The 11,507-nt window shown below is 49.4% G+C and overlaps 1 protein-coding gene across 1 annotated transcript in view; it reads right to left on the reverse strand.

Annotated features, from left to right (window-relative positions):
• The window catches only part of CHRDL2 (chordin like 2), a 44,436-nt gene extending 33,471 nt beyond the window's left edge, over positions 1-10,965 (reverse strand). The window contains exon 1 of the mRNA XM_063127750.1: positions 10,862-10,965. Within this exon, the coding sequence (XP_062983820.1) occupies positions 10,862-10,937 (76 nt within the window). The 5' untranslated portion in view covers positions 10,938-10,965. The remainder of the gene's footprint in view (positions 1-10,861) is intronic.
• Between the last annotated feature and the right edge of the window lie 542 nt (positions 10,966-11,507).

Here is an 11,507-nt window from a genome sequence, read left to right on the forward strand (position 1 = left end):
AATAGGTGCACATTTAGACACTCTAACGGTTATTTAAATAGAAATACAAGAGATCTCACCACAGTGAAGAAGATTGAACAGGTGGACTGTGTGCTTTGCTCAGCCTGTTGTCCAGGGGCTAATTCTGGATGAGTATCTCCAAGAATTGTTGTTTTAAATGGATGCTGCTGTTTTTATACTGTTGTTTTTATGTCTCTGATGGTTTTTAAATTTTGTATCCTTTTAATGTTTACTGTTTTTAGCTTTTGTGAACCTCCCAGAGAGCTTCGGCTGTGGGGCGGAATATAAATGTAATACAATAAATAAATAAATAAATAAATAAGGCCAGGCCTGCTCTCCCTCCTCAGGGCTCTTGGACTTTAAACCAGACTTGACTGGATACCTCTTCAAACAGAGGACACCTTTGACTGTCCTCTGTCAGCTCTCCAAAACAGAGGACTACCCTTTGTAAAGGAGGACACCCAGCCACCCATTGGAGAAGGAGAGACAGAGAGGCCTTTTCCATTGGCTTGCTCTGACCCATTTCCAGTTTCAGTAGAGGAGGAGCAACAGATGAAGGGAAAAGTAAAGATCCCGGCCACAGTTCAGAGGCCTGATCATAGGCTGAGTCAAGATTAATGGCAACAAACAAACAAAAAACAGTGTATTTTGAGACTGCGCTTTTAGACCTCATCTTAAACAGAGAATCCGAGGAACAAGCACCTGTGTTCTGACTGTGAAACAAGATGGGAGCACCATCTCTCAATGGACACCCCCCCTGGTATCTACTTTGGAGGGTCAAAGGCAGGAAATCTACAACCGTGGAAGGGCCAGAAACAAAATCCAAACCACCATCCAAATGTGTTGGACAACCACCTGTCAGGGATGCTTTAGGGTGGATTCCTGCATTGAGCAGGGGGTTGGACTAGATGGCCTTAGAGGCCCCTTCCAACTCTACTGTTCTATGATTCTATGGTTCTAAGCCTAAAGATAAGGAATCCTAAGAATGGATAGCAGGAGTCTTGAAGCTTCCCATCTAGTTAACACCTGGCCAGCAGGCTGTACAGGTAGGCAGACAGGTCACCTGGTCACTGTCTCCTCCATTGCGAACCTCTATTTCTTGTTAACTCATAACAATATTTTCCAAATTGGCATCTATAGAACCTGGTGAAATTCCCTCCTTATCACAACAGTTAAAGCTGCAGGAGACCTGCCCTCTTTTAAATCTGGTCACTCTAGTATAGCTCCTGCAGCTTTAACTGTGGTGATGAAGAGGGAATTTCACCAGGTTCCCCCTATATACAATTATTATTATTATTATTATTATTATTATTATTATTATTATTATTATTATTTTATTTATATAGCACCATCAATGTACATGGTGCTGTACAGAGTAAAACAGTAAATAGCAAGACTCTGCCGCATAGGCTTACACTCTAATAAAATCATAATGAAACAATAAGGAGGGGAAGAGAATGCAAACAGGCACAGGGTAGGGTAAAACTAACAGTATGTTAGTAAATGACACCTGCTGAAATTCCCTTTTCGATACAATTGTTAAAGATACAGGAGCCCTGTCCTCCTTTTCAAAGGGTCACCCTAGATAATGGAATCAGTTACCTAGGGAGGTTGTGGGCTCTCCCACACTAGAGACAACCATCTGTCGGGGATGCTTTAGGGTGGATTCCTGCATTGAGCAGGGGGTTGGACTCGATGGCCTTAGAGGCCCCTTCCAACTCTACTATTCTATGATTCTATGTTTAGGTCGCTTCCCCAGACTCTGTTGTGGTGGTGGTGGTGAGTTCATCCCTAGCCAAGCTGCAAACGTCATCACAGCAGTAGCTGCCGCTGCATTGCTCCAGGTCTGGCCTCCCCGTCACAGCGGCAGGGAGGTGACCAAGCCCTGGTCCCTTTCAGGGAGGAGGATGACTGAGGAGGATGGGACAACCCACCTGCGATGCCACAAGAGAAGCTGGTAAGAGATTTCCCTTCTCTCGCTTTCTCTCTCCCCATTTCTGCCCCACATCATCTGAGACCAGCATCACTAAGTAAAGTTTAGTAGTTATTATTATTTTATTTTTTAAAAAAGGGTTTAGTTAGGTTTTACTTCCTTTAGTTTGTTTGATGGATAAAAATAATGTCCTTGAAGATTGAGTATTCAATCATGCCCGCCTTTAAAAATAAATAAATCCCTGGGTGCACCATCTAACGAAATGTGCTGCTCACGCCTATGCCAAGGTGTGTGTCCTCTCATGGAAATCAAGCTCAAAACATGCTTAGACTCAAAACAAGTCCTCGGGCATAATTCTCTCCATGCAGGAAACAAACAGGAAAGAAAACATTTAGACTGTGCAAAGGGAGGTGGCATTATCAGCCCCAAGTTCCAGGGGAAAAGTGTTCTAAAGAGACTCTATGAAGCCCTATGAAGAGGGACTGAAAGAACCGGGCAGGTTTAGCATGGATAAGAGAAGATGGAGGGGAGACATGATAGCACTCTTCAAAGACTTAAAAGGTTGACACACAGAGGAGGGCCAGGATCTCTTCTCGATCCTCCCAGAGTGCAGGACACGGAAGAACGGGCTCAAGTGACAGGAAGCCAGATTCCGGCTGGACATCAGGAAAAACTTCCTGACTGTTAGAGCAGTACGACAATGGAACCAGTTACCTAGGGAGGTTGTGGGCTCTCCCACACTAGAGGCCTTCAAGAGGCAGCTGGACAACCATCTGTCAGGGATGCTTTAGGGTGGATTCCTGCATTGAGCAGGGGGTTGGACTCGATGGCCTTGTAGGCCCCTTCCAACTCTGCTATTCTATGATTCTATGACTCAAATACCAAGAGTGACCAGGGGAGGCTCTTCCCATCAAGACTGGCTCCAGATTTGGGGGGCAGGGTTTGGGCAAGACACCCTCAATGGGGCCCCTCCCTCAATCAGTGTTTGTTCTCACCAACGTGGTCATCAGCTGCCATAGTTCAACATCTAAGGTCCTCCTCCGAGTGCCTACTCTGAGGGAAGTTTGGAGGATGGCAATGAGAGAGAGGGCCTTCTCAGTGGTGGCCCCCCAATTATGGAATGATCTCCCCGACGAGGTTCGCCTGGCGCCAACACTGCTATCTTTTTGGCACCAGGTCAAGACTTTTCTCTTCTCCCAGGCATTTAACAGCATATACTGAGTTTTTAACTGACCCGAGAATAGTTGTTTTAAATGGATATTGTTTTTTTTTATACTTTTGGTGGTTTAAAATTTTGTATATCTGTTTTTAATGTTCATTGTTTTTAACTTTTGTAAACTGCCCAGAGAGCTTCAGCTATGGGGAGGTATATAAATGTAATTAATAAATACATCCAGATCTAAATAAATAAATCCAAATAAATAAATCTAGCTCCTCATCCTCATGGAGGAAGAACTGGGGGATGGACTTGTTGGCCTTACAGACCCTTTCCAACTCCACTGTTCCATGATTCTATGCCCAGAGTGCTGGGTCAGACAATGGTCCAGCATCGGAGGCAGGTAAACGTGCAGCTTGCAACTCTACAGGCCTCTTGGAAGTGGCCCCCCGCTAGGGTGCCCAAACATGCCTACCCTTAATGCCAGCCCTGGTTCCTATTTAATGCAGCCCTAAGCAATAGCAAGCTGCATTAGAGCTGTGACCCACATGCATTGCAGAGCAAATGCAATCAAACCCACAGGGTCAGCACACATACAGGCATTTGGCCCCAATACCTCTGTACCGGGAGCCGTTGCCTTACTTGTGCTTCATCACTGCCAGCTGCACTCACAATTGGGACGGTGAGCAATGCAGGTAAAGTAGGGTGACCCTATGAAAAGGAGGACCGGGCTCCTGTATCTTTAACAGTTGCATAGAAAAGGGAATTTCAGCAGGTGTCATTTGTATATATGGAGAACATGGTGACACTCCCTCTTCATCACACCAGTTAAAGCTGCAGGAGCCCTGCCCTCTTTTAAATCTGGTCACAGTATAGCTGCAGTATAGCTCCTGCAGCTTTAACTGTTGTGATGAAGAGGAAATTTCACCAGGTGCTGCACGCATACAAATGACACCTGCTGAAATTCCCTTTTCTATGCAACTGTTAAAGATACGGGAGCCCTGTCCTTTTCATATGGGCACCCTAGGTAAAGGGCAACACAGGCCACAGCTAGACCTAAGGTTTATCCTGGGATCATCTAGAGTTCGCCCTTGCCTGAGCACGGGATCCCCTGTGTGTCACCTAGATGAACAGGCTTGACCCCTGGACGATCCAGGGATAAACCTTAGGTCTAGCTATGGCCACAATCTCACAGGTGAGATGGGGAATCAGACTAATGTTAGCAATCGAGTGTGAGTAAAGAACTTGGGAAGCTGTTCTGGGTTGGTTAAGAGGCACCAGATCTTGTGACGTGACTGAAGTAGACCCATAGCTCCATCACACCCAGGGCCGGTGCTACCATAGAGGCCACTCAGCCGGCCGCCTAGAGCGCCAAGGTAAGGGGGCGCCGAACACCGCACCCGGAAGCCGCTCTCCCACAGCAGCTCTGAGAGGGCAGCTTCTGAAGGCCCCCCCCCCCCAGCATCCTGGCTTTGCTTCGGCTGGGCACCCACCCTGATGAAGTGAAGCCACACCCGCCCCCCATCCCACCCCAGCATCCTGGCTTCGCTTCGGCTGGGCGCCCACCCAGCTGAAGTGAAGCCACACTCTCCCCCCCACCCCAGCATCCTGGCTTCGCTTCGGCTGGGCGCCCACCCTGCCGAAGTGAAGCCACACCCGCCCCCATCCCACCCCAGCATCCTGGCTTCGCTTCGGCTGGGCGCCCACCCAGCTGAAGTGAAGCCACACTCTCCCCCCCCACCCCAGCGTCCTGGCTTCGCTTCGGCTGGGCGCCCACCCAGCCGAAGTGAAGCCACACTCTCCCTCCCACTCCAGCGTCCTGGCTTCGCTTCGGCTGGGCGCCCACCCTGCCGAAGTGAAGCCACACCCGCCCCCCATCCCACCCCAGCATCCTGGCTTCGCTTCAGCTGGGCGCCCACCCAGCTGAAGTGAAGCCACACTCTCCCCCCCCCCCCAGCATCCTTGCTTTGCTTCGGCTGGGCGCCCACCCAGCCAAAGCGAAGCCAGGACGCTGGGGCGGGCGGCTTCGGAACGGTGCACCTGGAAGTCGCTCTCCCACAGCAGCTCTGAGAGGGCAGCTTCTGGGCGCGCTGGTCTGAAGCCCCCCCCCCAGCATCCTGGCTTCGCTTCGGCTGGGCGCCCACCCAGCCGAAGTGAAGCCACACCCGCCCCCCACCCCAGCGTCCTAGCTTTGCTTCGGCTGGGCTCCCACCCAGCCGAAGTGAAGCCAGGACGCTGGGGCGGGCGGCTTCGGAACGACGCACCCGGAAGTCGCTCTCCCAGAGTAGCTTCCGGCTGGGCGTGCCGTTCCGAAGCCCCCCCCCCCCCAGCATCCTGGCTTCGCTTCGGCTGGGCAGGCGTGATGGCGCCCCGCGCCCAGGTGCGCTGGGGTGGGGGTGGGTGGGTGAAAGCTGCTCCCCTGCCTAGGGCGCAAAATAGTCTGGCACCGGCCCTGATCACACCTTGGAGAAACGCTGGCTAACACTGGCTACCGTCGCTTCTCCGTGGACACTCAGTTACTTCCTGTTTTCAAACAGGAAGTAAACAAGGTGCACGTTGTGAACACGCTTGCTTCCCCCACGCACAGCAGGAGCGAGCAGCAGCTTCGGTTTAAAAATATTTCGGAGCTTTTCTGGGTTTTCTTGCGGCGCAAGGAAGACCAGAAGGGGCGGAAGGAGCACGGGAGGCAGACGCCGTCATGTGTGCTACGTCCGAGGAATCCATGAGTGCCCAGTAATGAGCAATGCAATAAAACGCTCCTCAGATGGGGCTTCCAGTGTGGCCCCATGGAGAGCTGAATGGATTGTGGACCTCTGGTGGTGTGCCTCCTGCTATCAGCTGTCCAATGAGAAGCATTGCAACCTAATTCTACCGCAGAAGAGCATAAAATCCTTTGCCCCCGTTTTAAGAGTGCCAGATTTAACTAAACACACGAGCTTTAGGGATTCCTGTAGAGCCGGCTTCCTTAACATGCCCTCCAGATGTTTTGAACTGGAACTCCCAGCAGAGCCAATCAGAGATGATGTGCAAAACATCTGGGAGGGCACCACGTTGGAGAAGGCGGCTGCAGGACTGTTGAAGTCATTGCTTTCTGTACAGTTTGCAAAGCGCATGAATTGGCAGATGGGCGTAAGGACAGGTTGTTCTTTTTCAAGAGGAGAATAACCCTGGATACGTGCCGAGGGACACTGTTGGTTGGACGAGACAATCCTGAACTAGATGAAGCAAGATTCTGACAGGAGAAGACAAGCAGCTTCCTATGGAAATGGGTAGGAGGATTCTTCTGCTAATAACTCATGTCCGCCACGTTCAACCATGGCCCACAGACTGTGCAAGCGAGCCGTGGAAGCCTCATGAGTGGCACAGCCCTGGTGGCTTCCTCGGAGCTGAAAGTATTTTCCGGACCCTAGCAGGGAACACACATATATGGGGAGAGAGCTCCAGCTATTGGGCGGTATAGAAATATAATAAATAAATAAATAAATAGGTGCTTTTCACCAGCACAGTCCCTCTTCTCCAGAGCTCAGCTGTTCCTCTCAGCTACTTTTAACTGAGTATGTTTTTATTCCTGAGTAGGCATGACAAGGGGTACATTTTCACCTTAAAAGAAACATGGATGCCCCTTCCTTGCCTGCAGCGCCCTCATTTTTAAAGATAAAGAGATCAAAATTAGCACAGTGATAGCTCTTAAGGAGGGCTTTAGCCACCCCAAGTTTGAAACAGATCAGTTCATCCCTTGATTTTAAAGAATTCTTTAAATGGAAATTTAAAAAATGCTTACATCTGCGTAAGTTTTAAAGATAAAGGGATCAAAGGTGGCACAGTGATAGCTCTTAAGGAGGGCTTTCAGCATGCCAAGTTTGAATGATATTGGTTTATCCCTTAATTTTTTTAATGAACTTTTTAATTTCCCCCCCCAAACCCATTTTCCTGGTAGTTCTCAAGTGCGAAGGATCGATCTTCCATTCCTTTGAAGCTGTGCATCTTCAAGTTCATAAACTACAGATCTGCTGGTTCCCTTACTCAAGAGTAAATCCCACTGATTTCAACTGCATTTACATCCAATTCATACTAAAATCCCATGCATGCTTACCTTCGAGTAAACCCCATTTTAGTAAGTCTGTGTCTGTTCAACGGGGTTTACTCGAAGGTAAGCATGCATGGGATTTTAGTACGGATCGGATGGGATTTTAGTACGGATCGGATGTAAATGCAGTTGAAGTCAATGGGATTTACACAACTCTGCAACCCTCTCCAGGGCGAGGTGTCCAATTACCACCAACCAATGAACTGTAAGGGGGAGGTACAAAGGAGATCTGAGAGTGCATCTCAATGGAACAACAGCGATACACTCGTGCACACGAGAGGAGAGGTGTAAAGATGAGTGATCACATGCTATGGAAACGAAGGTGGATAATTTGAGGGCAAATGTGTAGGTGTGATGGAGCCCTTAGTCACAGAAATGCATCTATTTTTATGGATGCAGCTAAGAACTGGATCTGATGGAGAGCTCCGGCTATTGGACGGTATAAAAATGAAATAAATAAATAAATAAATGCCTACTTGTCCTGGTCTGATAGATGCCAAGGCAGTAGCACCAGAGGGCTATTGTGACCTAAAGACTACAATCTATAGGAAGAAAAGGGAACAGGAAACCATCAACATACACAGACACATGCAGCAATGTGCAGATGGGGGATGCTAGAAGTTGTAGTCCAACATACCTGGAGGGCAGCAGGTTGGGGAAAGCTGCCCTAATCGTACAAGCAAGTAAACCAAACTGCAGGCTACCAAGGAAAGAAATTCAACCTGAGAAAGCCAAGCTCTGACCAGAAAGGTTAGGGTGACCCTATGAAAAGGAGGACAGGGCTCCTATATCTTTAACAGTTGTATTGAAAAGGGGATTTTATAGAATCCTAGAATCATAGAATAGCAGAGTTGGAAGGGACCTACAAGGCCATCGAGTCCAACCCCTGCTCCATGCAGGAATCCACCCTAAAGCATCCCTGACAGAGGGTTGTCCAGCTGCCTCTTGAAGGCCTCTAGCATGGGGGAGCCCACAACCTCCCTAGGTAACCGGTTCCATTGTAGTACTGCTCTAACAGTCAGGAAGTTTTTCCTGATGTCCAGCTGGAATCGGGCTTCCTTTAACTTGAGCCCGTTATTCCGTGTCCTGCAGGTGTCATTTGTATATATGGAGAACCTGGTGAAATTTCCTCTTCATCACAACAGTTAAAAGCTGCAGGTGCCCTGTCCTCTTTTAAATCTGGTCACAATACAGCTGCATTATAACTCCTGCAGCTTTAACTGTTGTGATGAAGAGGAAATTTTACCATGTGCAACATGCCTACAAATGACACCTGCTGAAATTCCCTTTTCTTTGCCACTGTTAAAGATACAGGAGCCGTGTCCTCCTTTTCATATGGTCACCCTCAGAAAGGTAGCTTCCTGGTTTTTTAAACATACTTTTCATTGTATTTTCATTTCCACCTGCCATAAACATCTGTTTTACCGCACTTGTTATCACACATCTATGTGTGTGTTTTTAATAATGCACCTTGGCATTTAGTGGGGTGACACAAACCGCCCACCTACTCCAGGGTGCGAGAGCTGTAGAGCAGCCTTCCTCAACCTGGGGCGCTCCAGATGTGTTGGACTACAACTCCCAGAATGCCCCAGCCGGGAGATGCAGTCCAACACATCTGGAGCGCCCCAGGTTGAGGAAGGCTGCTGTAGAGTATCAGGATGTTACAGAACAGATTTCTCAAGCAAGTGAGCCAAATTACATTGCTGCAAAGGGAAGGGAGGCGAGGGGACCCTGGAATGACTCAACCTTCAGTCATGCCAACAACTCTTCATCTGACAGCTCTTTCCCAGGTGCCATCCACGGAATCTTATTCTGAGGCTGTTTTTTATTGGAACATACAGGGCTGAATCACACATCACCCTAAGTCTCCAATCTTATGCATGTTTCTCTGGGAGTAAATCCCAAGGGACTTGGTAGGACAGACCTGGGAAATGTTTAGCCTGCAGAAGAGACTAATAAGGCGGGACATGATCACTGTCTTCAATTGCCTGAAAGGCTGTGGTGCAGGAGACGGAGCAGACGCGTACTCTCCAGAGGGCAGGATTAAAACCAGTGAGTGGAAATTGCAAGCAATCAGGTTTGGGCTAAACCTTAGGAGAAGCATCCTAACGGTGGGGTCTTTTTGGCAGTGGTACAGTTCGAATTCCACAGTTCTATTATTTACTCTAAACATGCATAGGATTGGGATGGACCTCCAATGGCAAAAGCTCTTGATCTGTGAGGGACACACACTTCCCCGATAGCAGCGAGCAAAAGGACTCAACTCCAGCGGGTCAAGATCTCTCCCCGTTCAGCAGTTCTATGGATGGTGACAGTCTTACATCCAGTGGAGGCTGGTGGCTCCGATGTCATTGGGGCGGTGGATCCGCTCCAGGTTTCTGTCAGAACCGGTCAGAACTCTAAAGGAGCTGTCCCAAGGTGTTTCTCCTTTAAATTTCCAGCTGGTTCAGACTGAAACCCAGAGCGGATTCATCGCCCCACTGATATTGGAGCCACAAGCCTCCCCTGCTTACAGACGATCCTTTTGCTACACATGCTGTCGCCCGTCTGTATGCGATGTGTGGCAAAATCCTCCTTACTGCTTAGTAGGAGTTTGCCATGTTGAGCTATTCCGGGGTGAGTGCATTTAAAGTCCAGGGTGATTTGGCGACCTTTCCATCGGCACTCTGTGTCCGAAACCTGTGACACCTCTAATTTGGAGGGATCCGGAAATCCTGGATTAATTTTGGTCAAGATACCTTCAGCCTACGCCACCCCCCCCACCCCGCAACAAGCTAGTAAAAACAAGAAAGTGCGATTACTATGAATGAAACCTACAAACCCGTTCTTCTTATCTTGCAGAAGTTGCTAGAGTACATTCCTTATTCATCCTCACTACAGCTGCGATCAGAGAGTATAATATTTGACCCAGACTGTTCGCAATTGAACGCCCCCATCCCAGGTCCTGCTCATGTCAGGGTCTTCCTGGCAGGGCTGTGGCGGGGGCGACTCAAAGCGTGCCACGCACCTGTCGCTCCATCCACCAGGAATATCCCCCCCCCCATGATGAAAATGAATGAGGACGGATCAGGGGCATTCATTTAAACAGGTCACCTGTCAGAGATATGCCTGTTGGCTCAGGCGTAGGGCCAATTCCTGAGGGCCATGCTGGCTGGGAATGATGGGACTTGCAGTCCCAGACATGTGGAGGGCAACGGGTGGGGAAAGGCTGCCCTAGGAGTATCAAATAAGGCCAGGCATCTCTGAAGAGGCGCCCGCTGCTGTCTCATCCAAGATCATATTTGCCGTACACATTTCCGCTACTTTTTTGACCGCTCTGATCCTCTTAGCAGCCGGCTACAACACAGTGGCCCTGTTCAGAAGACACCTTAAACCATGGCTTTAACCGCAGTGATTAACCCAGAAAGCCGGGCTGTGTTCAGAAGACACCTTAAACCACAGCTTTAACCATGGTGAACAAAGCAAAAAGCCTTATTCACTGTGGTTAAAGCCATGGTTTAAGGAGTCTTCTGAACACAGCTTGGCTGTCTGGCTTAACCACCATGGTCTAAGGTGTCTTCTGAATGGGCCCTTTGGTAGCCCAAAGTGGCCACTCGGGATCGATGCAAAGCGCCCGGGTTTCCCCACCCCTGTGGCCATTCCTGTGCCACTGCCTCCCAACCACTTTCCGTTCTGGTTTACTCACTGGCATCCGTCTCCATGGCGAAACAGAGGAGCAGGCATCCCAGGAGTAAGAGGACCGCTCGGCGTGGCACAGCCATCCTTCCACTGAAGATGCTGTGACAGAAGAGAGGGACGGAGAAGGAGATAGGAAGGAGAAGGGTCGCTATATCCAAAGCTGCTTTTCTCTGGAAGGTGTCCAAGAGCCAGGATCCGAGACGGCGACCGGGGAGCAGAGCAGAGCACAGCACAGCAGCTAAGAGGCTGCAGAAGTCCTCTAGGGCGCCCACCTGGTAGAGCGCAGCAGCTGCCTCTCCGCCAAGGAAAGGACTGGGTGGCAATTGTTTAAAAATCCGCCTTTTAACATCTCTCTCTCTCTCTCTCTCTTTCCCCACCACCCCTCCCCGCCTCCCAAAGTTTTCTTAAGCAAAGCAGCAGGAGGGGCGGGAAGGTGGAAAACTTTAACTCCTCCTTCTCTGGGATTGTCCATCTATCTTTCCTTCGTCTTTCCTTCGTCTTTCCTTCTCTCTAGAAGATGTTGTGTTCATTAACCATGGAATGCCAGCATTTCTGTCGGTCCTCCTTCCGTCTTCTTGTTCCATCCTATCCTTCCTCCAGAGGGCTCAAAGCTGTTCCTAGCCTCAAAAGAACGAGCCCTGCAGACTAGCATC

This window comes from Elgaria multicarinata, chromosome 5 (assembly GCF_023053635.1).
Source record: "Elgaria multicarinata webbii isolate HBS135686 ecotype San Diego chromosome 5, rElgMul1.1.pri, whole genome shotgun sequence".
NCBI classification, from domain to species: domain Eukaryota; kingdom Metazoa; phylum Chordata; class Lepidosauria; order Squamata; family Anguidae; genus Elgaria; species Elgaria multicarinata.